This window comes from Euprymna scolopes, chromosome 7 (genome assembly GCF_053919585.1).
Source record: "Euprymna scolopes isolate OS-2025 chromosome 7, ASM5391958v1, whole genome shotgun sequence".
Taxonomy (NCBI): domain Eukaryota; kingdom Metazoa; phylum Mollusca; class Cephalopoda; order Sepiida; family Sepiolidae; genus Euprymna; species Euprymna scolopes.
The window spans coordinates 23,330,474-23,345,615 of NC_136488.1; the positions used below are offsets into that span (position 1 = coordinate 23,330,474).

Consider the following 15,142-nt stretch of genomic DNA (forward strand, 5'->3'; position numbering starts at 1 on the left):
CATCTCTTCTGTGGGAGAGAGGTTGCAGGGAAGAGAAGAGAGCATCCCCCAGTAAGCCACAAAGTCTATTTTGTACTTTGTCAAGGCAGGATAGGCTGTTTTTAGCAGCTCCTGCCCAGATGTGGCAGCAGTACTCCATCCTTGGACGTACTTGGCTTTTATACAGATAGAGAATTGCATTAGTAGTGAGATATCTTCTGGAGCGGTAGAAGGATCCCACGATTTTCCCAGCGTCCTTGGCAACAGATTTGATGTACGTGTTCCATTTCAGATCAGGAGTAAAGGTCAAACCCAGAAGCTTGTCAAAACATCGAGCCTCCCCAAGACGAGAGCCATCCATTTCAAGTAAGTACAGAATGGTTTCATAAAAATTAATTAAATTTATCGTCATTTTATGTTTCAAATGTAATTCCCGCCCCCCACCACCACAAAAACCTAAAAATTTTTTGTATTTGTCATGTTTTGTCCCCCCCCCTCGATCGCCAAACTTGAAAAAAATGCTAGAGATAACATGTCTAGTTGAACGCTTTGTAGCCAAACAGTGGGTGCTCATTTTACGTGAAATTTATATAGAAAAGTTATACCCTACGCTAAAATGTTAAGTTTTTTTTTTCAAAATTTCTTCTTTCATATTATTTATAAAGACTGCTTAAACGTATTAGACCACAAAAAACCAGGTCTTGATTTTTGGGGTCAATGTCAAGTTTCTTTCCAACTCCCTCAAAAACTTTAAAATGACGACTTTTAATGATTTTCGGTGGTGCTGAAAACGAATATTACGTTTAAAATTGAGGCAGATAAGTAGTTTTCATGATATGAAGAAATTACTTTTTCAAAAAGTGGGGGATCACTTTCTTATATAAATTTAACGTAAAATGACCACCCACTTTCTGGTCACCTAGTAATTTCTTTATATCATAAAACACATTTAACTGTGATATTCCTTTTCAGTACAACCGAAAATTGGCGCTTTTTTTTTTTACTAAGAGATGCGTTCATTTTTTCATCTCATAATTTAGGACACTAATTATGCTGTTAGTAAGTTTACAAAAGCATACTTTTGTTTTTCGTTCTTTTTCCATTATACAACTTGTATAGTTGTGAACAGGTGCCTCTGCAGTTTAACATTTCACAAAAATTCTGTTTACATTAGGAGGCGGTTAAGTAAACTACAGAGGCACCTGGTAAAAACGATACAAATTTTATAATTGAATACCCACTTAAAAAAAAAAAAAAATGAAACACAAATATATATTTTGTAAACCGACCACTCGTGTAAGCTTACTGACAGCATTATTTACGTCCTAAATTATGAAAAAATAAATGAATCTCTTATTAAAAAATAACGCCGGTTTTCAGTGGTACTGAAAACGAATATCACAGTTAAATTTGTTTTATGATATGAAGAAATTATTAGATGGTTAGAAAGTGGGTGCCCATTTTACGTTAAATGTATATAGGAAAGTGATCCCCACTTTTTGAAAAAGTAATTTTTCATATTACTGCCCCAAATTTTAATGTGATATTCGTTTTCAGCACCATCGAAAACCATTAAAAGTCGTCATTTTCAAGTTTTTTGAGGAGTTGGAAAGAAACTTTATATTGATCATTTTTTTCTAGGGGTTAAATGACGCTGGGTCACTTCGTAAAAATTGACCATTTTTAATTTAAGATATTAAATAAATTATAAAGAAAATCTGTTTTGCAGGCAATTAAACACACTTGCTATGGTATAATTATTATAATAAATCCCGGGCAACACCGATTAAATTTTATAAACAAAAAAAGAGCAAGGGATGATGGATTTTGTTCACATATGTCTCTGACTAACTCTGCCCTCGTGAGGATGCAAGTAAATGGGGACATTAGTTTTATTTTTTTCTAACAAATGAAAAAGGTTACTTAAAAATTAAGAATAAGCGAAAAAAATTTCCTCCGAATTAAAAATAAAAACAAGGCTAATAGACATTAGTCGCATGCTCTTATGTAATAAATGAATGCATGAATGTAGGATTGACATGAAATTCTTAAAGATAAACTAAAATGACCGAAAAATGGGTTGAAATGACTTAAATAAATAAAAAGTAAATGACTTAGAATGATTTTAATGAACTTAAGGATGAATTGAATGACCTTAAGAATGACTTGAATGCTTAACTGAATAACTGGAATCCTTCAAAAACAACTTGAATGATCTGGAGAATTAATCGAATGACTTTGAGACTGGCTGGTTGTAAAGTGGGTGAGCATTTTACATTAAACTAATACAGAAAATTGATCCCCCACTTTATATCACAATAAGTACAGCAGTACAGCATGTAGTAAGAACAGATACTACAATTTAATCTTGGCCAAAAGGCCATAAAAAGGGTATTTATTTGCTCCCCCACCAGAGCAAATTAGGCACAAGGCCGATTTTTAATGTGAGGAGTGACGGGGAAATGAGGACCAACTTCCTGGGGAGTAGGGGAGCTGAATAGTGACAATTCGTATAAAGGGTTGCCCCTACATTGACCAAGGTCTTATATGTGCGGTTGATATTTATTTGCTCCCCACCGAGCAAATTAGGCACAAGGCTGATTTTTTTTTTAAACCGATTTGCAAGAACCTTGGCCAAAATCTTTAACTCTTTGTTTAGCAGAGTGAAGGGCCTGAAATTGTCTAAGTCTTACTCCCCACCATGCCGTTGACCTTTCCTCAGCAATGTGATCACTCCCTTGGTCACCTGCCCAGGTATGGAACCCTGAAGAAACCAATGGTTGAACATATCCTTCAGAATAGGGACCAACATGGGCGACAGCCTCAAGTAGAATTCGTAGGGTAGACCATCAAGCCCCGGGGACTTGTTGCAGCCGACCTGCTTCAATGCAGTAAGTATCTCATGTTCCATGACAAGATCATCACATTTGCTCCCATTTGGAGGGAGTCGCCCTCGGGGGCAGCTGTTGATAAATTTTCCCCCTCCTGGGGAGCGTCCAATGTTGTCATATCCGGGCGGTATGTCCCATCAGTGGTTGTTTTTGATCCTCCTGTTGGGGAGTCGTCCTCTTGGAGAGCAGTGCTGGGGGTATCCATATTGGTGGCCCCCTAGCTGAGGGTATCCATATTGGTGCCCCCCCTCGCTTGTGCAGCCATCAGGCGGGGCGAGTCAGCCAAATAGCTGCCAAACTCTTCAACCCTGAGTCTGGGTAGTTGGGTGAAGTGCTCCGATAGATGCTTCCGAAATCCCTCGCAAATCTCCCGTATTGACATGAGGGCGTGCCCTTCCAGGTTATTTACTTTTTGAATGTACCTGTCCAAGCCGCACCTTCAAGCAGCCTTACATTCCACAGTGTCTACATGAACAGCCTCGTTCAAGACTTTCATTAACCTAGCCCTAATTATCTGGCCTTTGTACCGCTCACTAGCCAAGTGGTTGAAGTCTTGTTTAGCTAGCACTATCTCTAGGGGGTCCCCCCCTCCACCGCCCGGGTCAGCCTATTCTCTATACGCTTCCTGGCCTTAGCCTTATCTAGCACAAGGCGTTGGCTGTACTGGACCGAGAAGCATCTAATCTTAGCCTTGAGACTAACCCACAACTTACTCCTGGTAACCGCCCCCACTAATGCCCGCTGGATTAACTCTGTAACTTTGAACCGGTAGTCGTCCAGCTCCAACAAGGTGCTGTTGAACTTCCAGTATCCGGCCAGTTTAGGCCTAAAGCTCAAGTTCAAATGGGCCATAACAAGTTTATGGTCCGAGTGTCCTAAAAAGTGGAACGTTGGGCAAGATATGAAGTCTACATCGCCTCTTCTGACTAACATCCAATCTAAGAAAGTACTTGAATGGGAAGGCACATTAGGATGCCACATCCACATCTCCCACACCGGATGATCCATGCAAAATCTGTCGACCAGATCGTAAACTGCGACTATCCGAAACACACTGCTATTAATGGCAACATCGACGACAATCGCCCGCCAGTCCTCATCCACGTGAACAACATTCACCGATGCTGATAGGGTGCGATTAACTAGCAAGGAGATTCCCCGACTATAGGTATTGCCATATGCTGAGTAAATATCGTAATCGTTCACCAGCAGCTGACAACCCCATCACAAATAAAGTGGGTCTCCTGTATAGCGGCAATATCTACCTTGAGGGACACCAAATCTCTCAGCACGCGCGCAGCCTTGCTTCGACATCTGAGGCCCCTCACATTATAAGTAGCCAAGTTTAAAGCCATGGTCACCTACCTTATTCAGTGTCATACATGGGCCTGAAATCCTTGGGGGATGGGGACGTGGCAGGCTTGTCCAAGGCTTCCGGTTAGTAATTCAGCTGAGGGTGATCCATTCTTGGCCACACCTCCCACGTCCAAGGGAAAGGTTAGTTTGAGTGCCTTGTAAAAGGAGGGGTGGATGTAAACAGGGACTCTGCCGTCACATTTGAAAACTAAATTGTTCAGCGAAGGATGCTCCGTGTCCACCAGCTGCTGGCCCGGGATTGCATCTATCATGACCCAGAGAGCCTCCATCCTGGCATCCTTGTTGACCCTAACAAATGTGGTCAACAAGGGAGCGTCTTTGAACTTGGTGGGATCGGTGATATTGTCACCACCGACATAAGTAAAGTTCCTTAGTCGGTTGTAACGGACCTTCTGCTAGCCTTTCAGGAATGGAAGTCTTTTATTCCGTTCCTGTGGATTGGTGGGGTGGTTTTTTTCTTGTCTGGAGGAGAAGTGGAGCAGGGGGAGTAGAGGAAGGGGGTGTCGGGTGTTGGGGTGTTTGGTGTTAGGGGTGTTGATTTTTTGGGGTCGTTGGTCGACCTTTCTGGGGATGGGTTGCGTGCTAGAGTTCTGGAGGGTTTGAGGATGGAGGGGGCTTTTTGCTCTGGCTGTTTGGGGGTTCGGGTTGTGGTGAGATCAGCCTCAGCGTTTGAAACTTTGTCTTTTGGGGTGGGGGTGTTTCCCTTCGTCTTCCTGCTCTTCCTCCTCTTTGTCTTCTTTCTCTCTTCTGTCTCTGCTGCATTTGCTGTTTCTACCACTGCTGATGCTGTGGTCTCCTCTTCTTCCGGCGTGACCTCGTCCTCTGAGTCTTGAAGTTTCTTCTTGTTCGAGGAAGATGGCGCCGGGATGTCCATGGGTGTGTGGTCTGGTTTGTCGATGGTCACTGTTTGTTCAGGCACACATAGGGGACGTCTGCCCCTCCTAGTGACCGTCGACCATCCAGCCTCTGCTGCTTGACCTGGTTTGGCTGTGGCAGAAGTTGGTTGGGCTGCAGCCGGGGTTTGGATTGGCTTTATGGTTGGGGTCAACCCTTGCAGTTTTGGAGGGACTGTGGCCAGGAGTCCTTTGGGGCAGTCCTTGGCCATGTGTCCTTGTTTTTGGCAGTGCCAGTAGAGGGGCTTCCTGCCCTCCACTATGAGGGTCATGGTTCAATCTCCGAATTTCAACATGGCTGGGATTTTTTCAAATTCAGCCTTGTCTACGACCATTCTAACCTTGTGTTCTCCGGTCATAACGTTTTGTTGGCTGTGGACTGGTGTTATGGTTTCCACATCTCCATACTGACTTAGGATCGCCCCGATCTGCTTGGCGCCCATGTAGACTGGAATGTTCAGCACAGAGACGTTGGTCTTCCTCTTGCTTAAGTACTCCGGTTGGAGTCTTATTCTTTTACCCCAGTGGTCGGTGCTCGCGAGCCTTACTGCATCATTGACTGGGTAGCAGCACGTCCCACATGGCGTAGCTCCTCCTGCAGATTTAGCTGGCTGAAATATTTAGCTCCAGGAGGAGTGCTAACATACTGTCCCTGTCGACCCCAGTAAAACTCTGGGTCCTGAGGTCTGACGTAATTAGCGAGAGAACTCTTTTCTCCAACTCCTCGATCTGGCCTGGGAGGAGTTGGATAACGTTGCCCACCGTGTACTCCTTGTACGTTGAGTTAAAGAGTTCCCTATATCCTTCCGGAGTCAGGTTTTCCTGCTGCATCTTCATGCCCCATGCTGTTGCCTGCTCTTGTGGTGGGTTGGACGGCCTTGGACGTGGATCTGCTGGCATCGTTTTTGGTTGTTACTACAGCTTGGTATTGGCCTTATTGGGGGTCAGAGCTGGCCAGTCAGCGTCGGATGTTACTTCCTGGCTTTGTCTTACTCCCTGGTTACTTCTCATCTTCTTTTTCCTCGGTGATCTTGTTGCCGAGTCACCTATGGGGGAGTTCTTCACGTTAGGTTTCTCCACAGCCATTGATTTCCCTGGATTTGGAACTCCCCTGGCTGGAGATTCGCTCCTTCTGAATTGTTGGTCCTTCTTGGGCGAAACATTTGGGGTAGTCTTTTGGATTTCACCGCTGAGACTCCTTAGGGCAGCTAGCACATCTTCCATGTGCCTTTTGTTTCTCTCTGCTATGCTGCTTTCATCCTCTCCATCCATGGTTGAGGGATCCTCTCCTGGAGGAGGCGGTGGGCTGTTCAAGGTGACTGGTGGCTGAGAAGCCGTGGGTGATACTGGCCATGGTACACCCTCCGTTTTTCTGGTCTCTTCATCTCTCTTAGCCCTGTTCTTTTTGGTATTGCCCTCTTGGGGAGCTGGGATGACCCGGTTGCCATCGGCAGACCAGGATTGAGGTTCAGAGGGTGCCACTAGTTGTGGATCACTTGAGCGGTACCTCTGTCCCTCATCCGCCGCAGGCATGGTAGCTTCCATCCGGGACCAGTCCTCTTAGGGAGCCTGGGTTGGAGTGCTATCTCTGACCGATGAAGATTGAGGTGAAAGGGGTGTCGCAGGATGTGTACCATCCAGATCGCACCTCATTCCCTTCTCAGCCGCTTCGTTGATTCCCCGATCTGGGGAGTGGCCCTTGTGGGGAGCCGGGGGTGGGATTGGTTGCTCTCCTGATGTTGGACCTGCCTGGGCCACCGCGGGCTGCGGCCCTACCCTCGCCTTCTCCTCCTCTACTTCATTTGTGGTGGGTGCTCGTGTTGCATATTGGTTATATTAGAAGGGAGTTTTATTAGAGTGTTTGTCTTATTAGAGTGTTTGTGTGATGCTTAGAAAGACTCCGAGAGTTTTTAAGAGGGATGTTGAAGTACTCAGAGAGAGAGAGATGTTTCGAAAGAGAAAGATTTTGTTGTAAGAGACTTAGATTGTTCATGTTAGGAGAGATTCTTATATATTAAAACTGTTCATTCTTTAATTGTGTTTATGGAAGAAGAAGAAAGAGAAGAAGAAGCTCTTTGAGTGAGGACATAGTGTTCAGACATTGTGTAGACATGATGTAGATTCACATTGTAATATGAGAAGTCGAGATGTGTATGAAAAGACATTTTATAACACACATATATAATACAATTTAACTTTACCTTTTTGTAAGAATCATAAACACAAGACGAGCTTTACAAAACACATGATGGTTTATTCTTCACACGACCGGCCATGATTCCATCACCAAGAATTCAAAGTCTCACATTTTTCCTTGAAGTGACGTCTCGCTTCCTAGACGCCTGACTGTCTCTCTCCGAGTTTTTTCACTGACTGTCTCCTTATTATACAACACTCCCTCTGATGGGGAGTACTCAAAAGGGGCAATGTGGCGCATCTGGGGTGGTATACCCCTTTTTCCCGGCATCGTGGGAAAAAACTGCACCCGCCGCTGATGCGGACCAAAGTGTAGAGGGGAAGAAAGAAATATGCAGGGAAATTGGGGGGGGGGAATGTGTGTGAGGTCAGAAGCAAAGGTGGTTTGACATCCCCGTGAGGGGAGGTCAGGTTAGTCAGCTCAGATCCCCCCCCAAAGGAGGAGAGCAGCGAAGGAAGATGCAGTGGGTGTTAGCGGGTCAGAGTGCCGCGTCGCAATTAAGAGAGAGAGGTGATAGACATTTCTGCCCAGAGAGGGGAGCAGAAACCAACCACCCGCACTACCCACGTCACCCTACCCATAAACAACCCCAAGGAAGTGAAAAAGAGAACCTGGTCTGCTCAATCCACTGGGAGAGCAGCGAAGGAAGACAAAGTTTGGTCCTGGCAGGTCAGAGTGCTGCACAGGCAATTAAGAGGGGAGAAAGTAGACCATTTCAAACTCAGAGGGGGGGGAGGAAACGAAGTACCCAAAAGAAAAATTGCTAAGCTAACCCAAACAGGTCACGTCAACCAAAGAAAGTGTTGTCGGTCTCGAGAACAGCAAACCCCCAAAGAAGTGATCGGTTTTTGGGTCCAGACTACCACACAATGGCGTCGGTCCTGGGGGAGCGAAAAGGGTCCAGACTCCCCGAAGAGGGGTCGGTCTCACTAAGAAAGGTTTGTAAAGTCACAAAAGTGACCAAAGTGAAAGCCTTAAACTTGACTGGTGGGTCAAGTGGCGGACCTCTTGAAAAAAATCAAAAATGAGGTAGCTGGGAGAACAGAGACTACACTTTGATCTTGTTTATATAGTTTATTTCCGTAATGAAAAAATTTACAATTAAATAATTCTACACTTTGATCTTGGCCAAAAGGCCAAGAAAAGCTAAGAACAGCATCAATTAACCTTTGATCTTAACAAAAAAGGACAAGCACAAAAGTGTTACGGACAGACTGACAGACCGACCGACCGACAGACGGACCGACGGACCGATGGAGTGACTTATAGAATCGCTTGCACACGAATAATAATAATTCAGCTTAGAATAATATTTCGAAATGAAAACAAAAACAGGAAATATTTAATAACGTAATTTTTCAAGTAAACTATCACAGTTATTTCCCCTTTTGGTTTTCTGGTTTTTGGTTTGAAAATAAAACGGTTTCAGATTTCAGATATAATAAATTAAATCAAATATAACTTTAAATTTGAATAAACTAAATAATGAAAAATGTTTTAATTAGTACAGTTGAAACAAAACTATTATGTCGAATAAGTAATGGCATCGAGGTAATTTAAATAGATTTCATTTAATGTGATATGTTAATGACTGTAACTCAATAATGTAAAAGTGGTTTGAAGAATCCTATATATTGAAAGTACATATAGAATATAATGTCTCCGTTGACAGAAGTATCCTAACATGGGCATTAATATTTCATCACAAGGAGAAGTGTACACACACGTGGCCTTTATATTTCTTTGGTTGTTGTACACACAGACACACGAACGCTACTACTTTATATATATATATATATATATATATATATATATATAGATATAAGGCACTGTATGTATGTATGTATGGATGTGTGAATTCGTTTCCTATAGACTCCGAAACGGCTGGTCCGATTTTTTTTTTTAAATTTTACACAAATGTACTCTATGTGTTAGGCAGTGTTCTTAGATAGATTTTATAACGGTATGCCCCCGATAATTATCGAAAATTTCTAATTGAAAAAATCCGATTAAAAAAGAAACAGTCCAACTTTAATGCCCTTATACAGCCTAATATCACAAGTGCATTTGAGAAGTTTTATCACCGCAGAAGCAGAAGCGCACAGCATATAAAATCAATAGTACGTTCTTTGATATTTCTATTTAGAATACAACTGAATGATGACACTCGACTTTTGAATTTTAAACTTAAATTCAAACTATTATATAAAACTGATTTTATCGAATTAAAAGTAGGTTCTTTACAGTGCAATGTGAACTCCAATGTCATTGCAGGAACGGATTCGAAGGTCCCCCCCTGTGTCCCGCGTTGGGTTTCACACTAAAGCAAGTAATAAATCGATTTCTTTGAAAAATGGGCGATTTCACCTACTTCGATGACAATAAAAATATTGGAAGTGTAGAATGTGCGTTGATCTGATTCAATCGCGGAGAACGTTGGATCCTTCTACTGCTATATATATAGTACGGGCACAATATAAAAACACTCTTCATAAAATCTTGGAAAAAATACCTAGACGACTGCTTTATCCTCTGGAGAACCTCATGGGGGATATCAAAGAACTCCACACTTTGCTACAAAATATACACCCAAAAATAAACTTCACACTAGAACAAAGCCCCACAGAACTACCTTTCCTAGACATCCTAGTAACAATAAAAAACAACAACATAATCACAGACATCTACCACAAACCCACAGACACTCAACAATACCTCCACTTCAAAGTTACCATCCTAAAAACTGTCTAAAATCAATACCCTACTCCCTAGCACGTAGAGTCTGCACCATAGTAACAGACAGACACCTCCGTTCAACTAGACTGAATGAACTACAAATAACACTACGGAAAAGAGGATACCCACTACCACTAATACAGAAAGGTATTGAACTGGCTGAAAAAATTCCAATAGACCAACTAAGAACCCCAAAAGAACACAACAAAGAACAAATTCTAGCATACGTCTCTACACACAACACAAACAACCCATAACTATTCACACAGATAACAAAAAAAAACATATCCTCCTCAATCAGAACGACAAACTAAACAACATACTTAAAACAACAAAAATAATAAAAAGCAAACGCCAACCCAAAAACTTAAAACACATCCTAACTTCCTCAAAACTCGTCCCACATACTACAAAAGGAGTTACAAAATGCAACAAACCGCGATGTGGAGTATGTGACATAATAATAGAAGGTAACACATACACATTCGAAAACCCAGCACAAACTTTCAAAATAAAAAAGGATCTAAATTGCACCTCCAGAAATGTAGTATATGCACTAAGATGCACAACATGCAACAAATCCTACATAGGCGCCACCAAAAATTTCAGCAGTAGAGTGGCCTTACATAAGAGCAACATCAAAATTGCAGATAACAGACACCTCTATGTTTCAAAACACGTACACACATGCAGTGGAAACAGCTTCAAAATAATGCCAATCTTCCAAACAGACAATTATTTTTATTTACTTACACAGGAAAAAAACACTTCATCACCAGATTCACTCCTGAACTGAACAGAACCTAATACCATCACACAAAAACATGAAATGCAAGGTACACTCGCATGCGCACCCATGCACATACACATATACACACCCACACATAAATCAGAACCGACATATTAAAACACACACACGTGCGCGCATACAACCACACGCAGACATAACACCCCTATCTCTAATACAACACACTGAACAATACTAACCCTACTTAACCTCGAAACCAACAACACTAGGAGACACCTAGAACCATAGTATAATATCTGTTCCAACACCTCGCTCCCTCCTCAGTCAGTGGAGGAGAACCCCCTCATGACTGAAACGACTATCATCCCTTCTATCATCCCCCTCCCATACCTATACCCCCTCCAATGCCCCCCCCCTCTGGGGAACAAAATCTTCCCCACACTAGGAACCGATCCTGGGTCTGGCTATACCCACATGGGGAGACAAATAAATAGAAACATTAAAAAGAAAATCCCCTATTTTAAATACACCCCTCTTTCTAAACAAACATAATATAAGGAAAGACTAAAACGAAAAATCACAATACTAAAATCCAAGAATCCAAAAAATAAATATCAAAATAGAATGAAAGCACCCCTACCCTTACTTCAGAAGAGCCAGTCCTCCCCTCCCCACACATACACATTAGTAACGACCTCGGACCACAGCCGCCTTCCTAAGGAAGCAAATAACCCCAAAATACTATAAAACAATATACACATTCCCAAACCAATAAAAGCAAACACACACACACACACACACACACACACACACACACACACACACACACACACACACACCCTACCCCACCCTAAAGGAAAAGAAAAAAACATTAGCAGAAAGAGATAGCGACTACAGCCAGGTCAACGTCTCCCTGGACAAGCCCAATAAAAGAGCAATAAAAATTCAGCATACCAATGAATAATAAACAGTTACAAGACTCCACCCCTTGGAAAAACTTCAAATTAACTTCGAAAATCGCCATTTTTACATCTCCAACACATTTGAAAATAATTTCTGACGAGGACGCATCACAGACCATCTGAAACGCGCGTAAACGATTTCAATGACTTAAAAACATTATTACAATGATCCAAACATAATTCTCAATGAAAAACTAAGACACGGAATAATAAAATAATGTTAAAAAATACACATTGTTGGTGACTACTCCCTTATTTAAATATATATATATATATGTGTATATATATATATATATATATATATATATATATATATATATATATATATATATATATATATATATATATATATATATATCGAATCCTCAGGTGAAATTTAATGGAATATTCAATTAATCGTATGTATATATCATGTATTAGTTCCAACAAGATGCTCCTTTATTTTTGAGAACTTATTTGCTGAAGTAAAATTGAAGCCAAAATGGGAAACATTAGTCGTGAAAAACATTAAAATAGGCTTTTTTTTAAATCTTCGAACTCATGCGGGTCGGACTTCTAATACGAAATCTCTCCTTTTCTCTTTTTCTCTCACTCTCTCTCACCCACTCTCTCTCACTCCTTTCTTTATCTCTCTCTCTCTCTCTCCCCCCCCCCTCGGCTCCGTCTTAGAAACCAAATGATAAACTTACAGAGGTAATATACATATATAAGTTTATTTTTGTTTTAATATTGTGTTTGCGTGATGCGTTCATTTTACACAGAAAAACAGGTATAAAACAATACGATTAAAAAAAAAAATGAACTCACCTAAAATGTATGCTAGTCCAAGTGGTAAAGATTGTACGAGGCTCGTGACTGATCGGTCGGCTTCGAATGCATCCAGAAGGTCGACGTACAAGATTCCCAGTGAGAAGAGCATCCCAAGACACACTTGCATAAAGAAACAGGACAAGATGATGAACGTTTTTCTGATTTTGGATACTTTGTACGTTTTCCGAACGTTAATCCGAAGATCGATACTGCTACGCGACAGAGCATAAAACATATCCTCAACTTCTCCATCCGAGTCTTCCTCTTCGATTTCCTTGCAAATTTCCGTTGCGACAATATCGTCTGCTTCTTTTGAACTCACCGTCTCATTTTCACCGGAATCCCCCTTTCCTCCACCACCCTTTCCCCTTTCATCAGCAACATCAGAAATATCTTCACTCAAACTTTCCGTTTCTTTTAACAATCCGTCATCCTTGTTTAAATTATGTTGCATTTCGCTCGCGTTAAGGGACGTTTTAGACACGGCTTTGGATAATGACGTATCTTGCGGAAAAATAGAATTTTTGCGTGGTCTATTTGTAACAACTTCTTCTGCATCGCTATCATCGTTGTTTGAAAATGCTTTGTTGTCGACACCCCGTTTTACATCATCGGTCTTTGCAAAAAGTTGCGTGGCGTCGAGTAAAACAGGATTTGACGAGTCGTCATTGCAACTCGTCGTACTTTGCGAGAGGTTCTCCGCGGTTTCATGACTGACAACTTCATCAGACTCATGGTTAATTTCCAATGCCAAATCACAATGTTCACTCTGCGAATCCTTGTTAGTTTTCAAACATGCAGTTTGACTTGCTGCGTCCTTTGTGTGATGATCATATCTCAAAGGAACGAAATATGTGGGCATTTTGAACATTTTGACACCGGATTTTTATGGGATGAAAAATATGGATCCTGACAAAGAAAGAAAAAAAAGAAGAAGAGGAATTTAAAATCGAAATGATATTTAAAAAATTACAAACTATTACAACTGGGGAGATAAAATAATCACGTTTTTTTCGTGAAGCTATCATTTTCTTCGCCATTTGATCTATCGTGACCAGAATCAATATGCCAATAGGCCGTGTCATTTATTGTCCTGTGAACCACAATAAAACATTCCAAGCGCGTGTACAACTATTTTTTAAATCAATTATCAATCATCAGAATTCGTAACCCTCGCTTTACTTATTTTGTCCTTTAGTCCTCGCATTCCATGAACGATGTTTCTGGCAGAATTGCTATTTTCTGGGTCGGAATCTATCCATCGAACATTTATCGTTGGTTTGTTTTTAACCTTGAAATAGTTATGTTTACCTCCTTACAAAAAGTTACTTCATGCCTTGCCCGGAGCGATTTCTTCCCAATATATATATATATATATATATATATATATATATATATATATATATATATATATATATATATATATATATATATATATATATATATATATATATATATAAATGACGCATATCTGCTTCTGGCGCACGTCCATGGCAAGAGTTGCTTTCTTAGAGTCTCATACAGTCAATATTTACAACGGAAGTTGCTTGTCTAGCCGCACTGATGAGCTGTGAGACAGCGAAACAGTACTGTATGGGGATGACTATAATGCTCCCTATCTTATGTTGAGCATATAGGGAAGTGATATACAAATTACCATGAGCGTATTAAACGACGCTCTTTGTGTAAACAAATTGAGCTTAGGTATTTGGACAATGTCCAAACATTGTTAATTCACTGCCCTCCTAGCAGCAGCCGAATATCGCCCGGGTTAGAAGCTCCGACAGTCATTTGGGCGGTCTGGTTTCAATCCTGGCTTGAGGTAGTTGCTTGTCTATCCGCACTGATGAGCTGTGAAACAGCGAAACAGTACTGTATGTGGATGACATACATATTTCCTAAAAACTTATGGCCTTGATGGAGAGGAGACAAAACTTGCTGCTATGGTTTCAAATAATGTGAAATAACAGAAAGGTTAGACTTGATTCCAAATATTTCTCATATGTTATATCTCCACTCATTTGGAAATAGGGTAAGATTTTGAATATCTCCAGTATCAAGTAATCCTTATACACGGTGAAGTTTACTTTATGTATGAAAACCAAAGAGGGGAGATATAACATATGAGGAATATTTGGAATCAAGTCTCCCCTTGCTGTTATTTCAGATAATTTGAAATCATAGCAGCAAGTTTTAGTCTCCCCGACATAAAGGTCAGAGGTTTTGGAAAAATATCAAATATTTTGTAATTACGAGGGGCGTGCAATAAGTAATGCCCCTGACCCACTTCCAGTTGTCTGATCTAGCTGAAATTTTGCATGTACAATAATTTATATCTCTACGGGTTATGTGGCAAATTACAGCGCTGAACTAATTGTGGTTTCTGTTTTACAGGTTTTGAACTGAGTCAGGTGTGAAATGGAGCCTGTTGAATGTCAAGCAGTGATCTGGTTTTTGTATTTGAAAGGACTCACACCACAGGAGACTTTTGATGAAATGAAAGAAACTTATGGTGATAATGCCCATCATATGACCTTGTAAAACGCTTG

General features: G+C 41.1%; 1 protein-coding gene across 1 annotated transcript in view; it reads right to left on the minus strand.

Annotated features, from left to right (window-relative positions):
• LOC145280225 (monocarboxylate transporter 6-like) overlaps nt 1–13,498 on the minus strand; it is a 53,270-nt gene extending 39,772 nt beyond the window's left edge. The window contains exon 1 of the mRNA XM_080132009.1: nt 12,591–13,498. Within this exon, the coding sequence (XP_079988135.1) occupies nt 12,591–13,464 (874 nt within the window). The 5' untranslated portion in view covers nt 13,465–13,498. The remainder of the gene's footprint in view (nt 1–12,590) is intronic.
• Between the last annotated feature and the right edge of the window lie 1,644 nt (nt 13,499–15,142).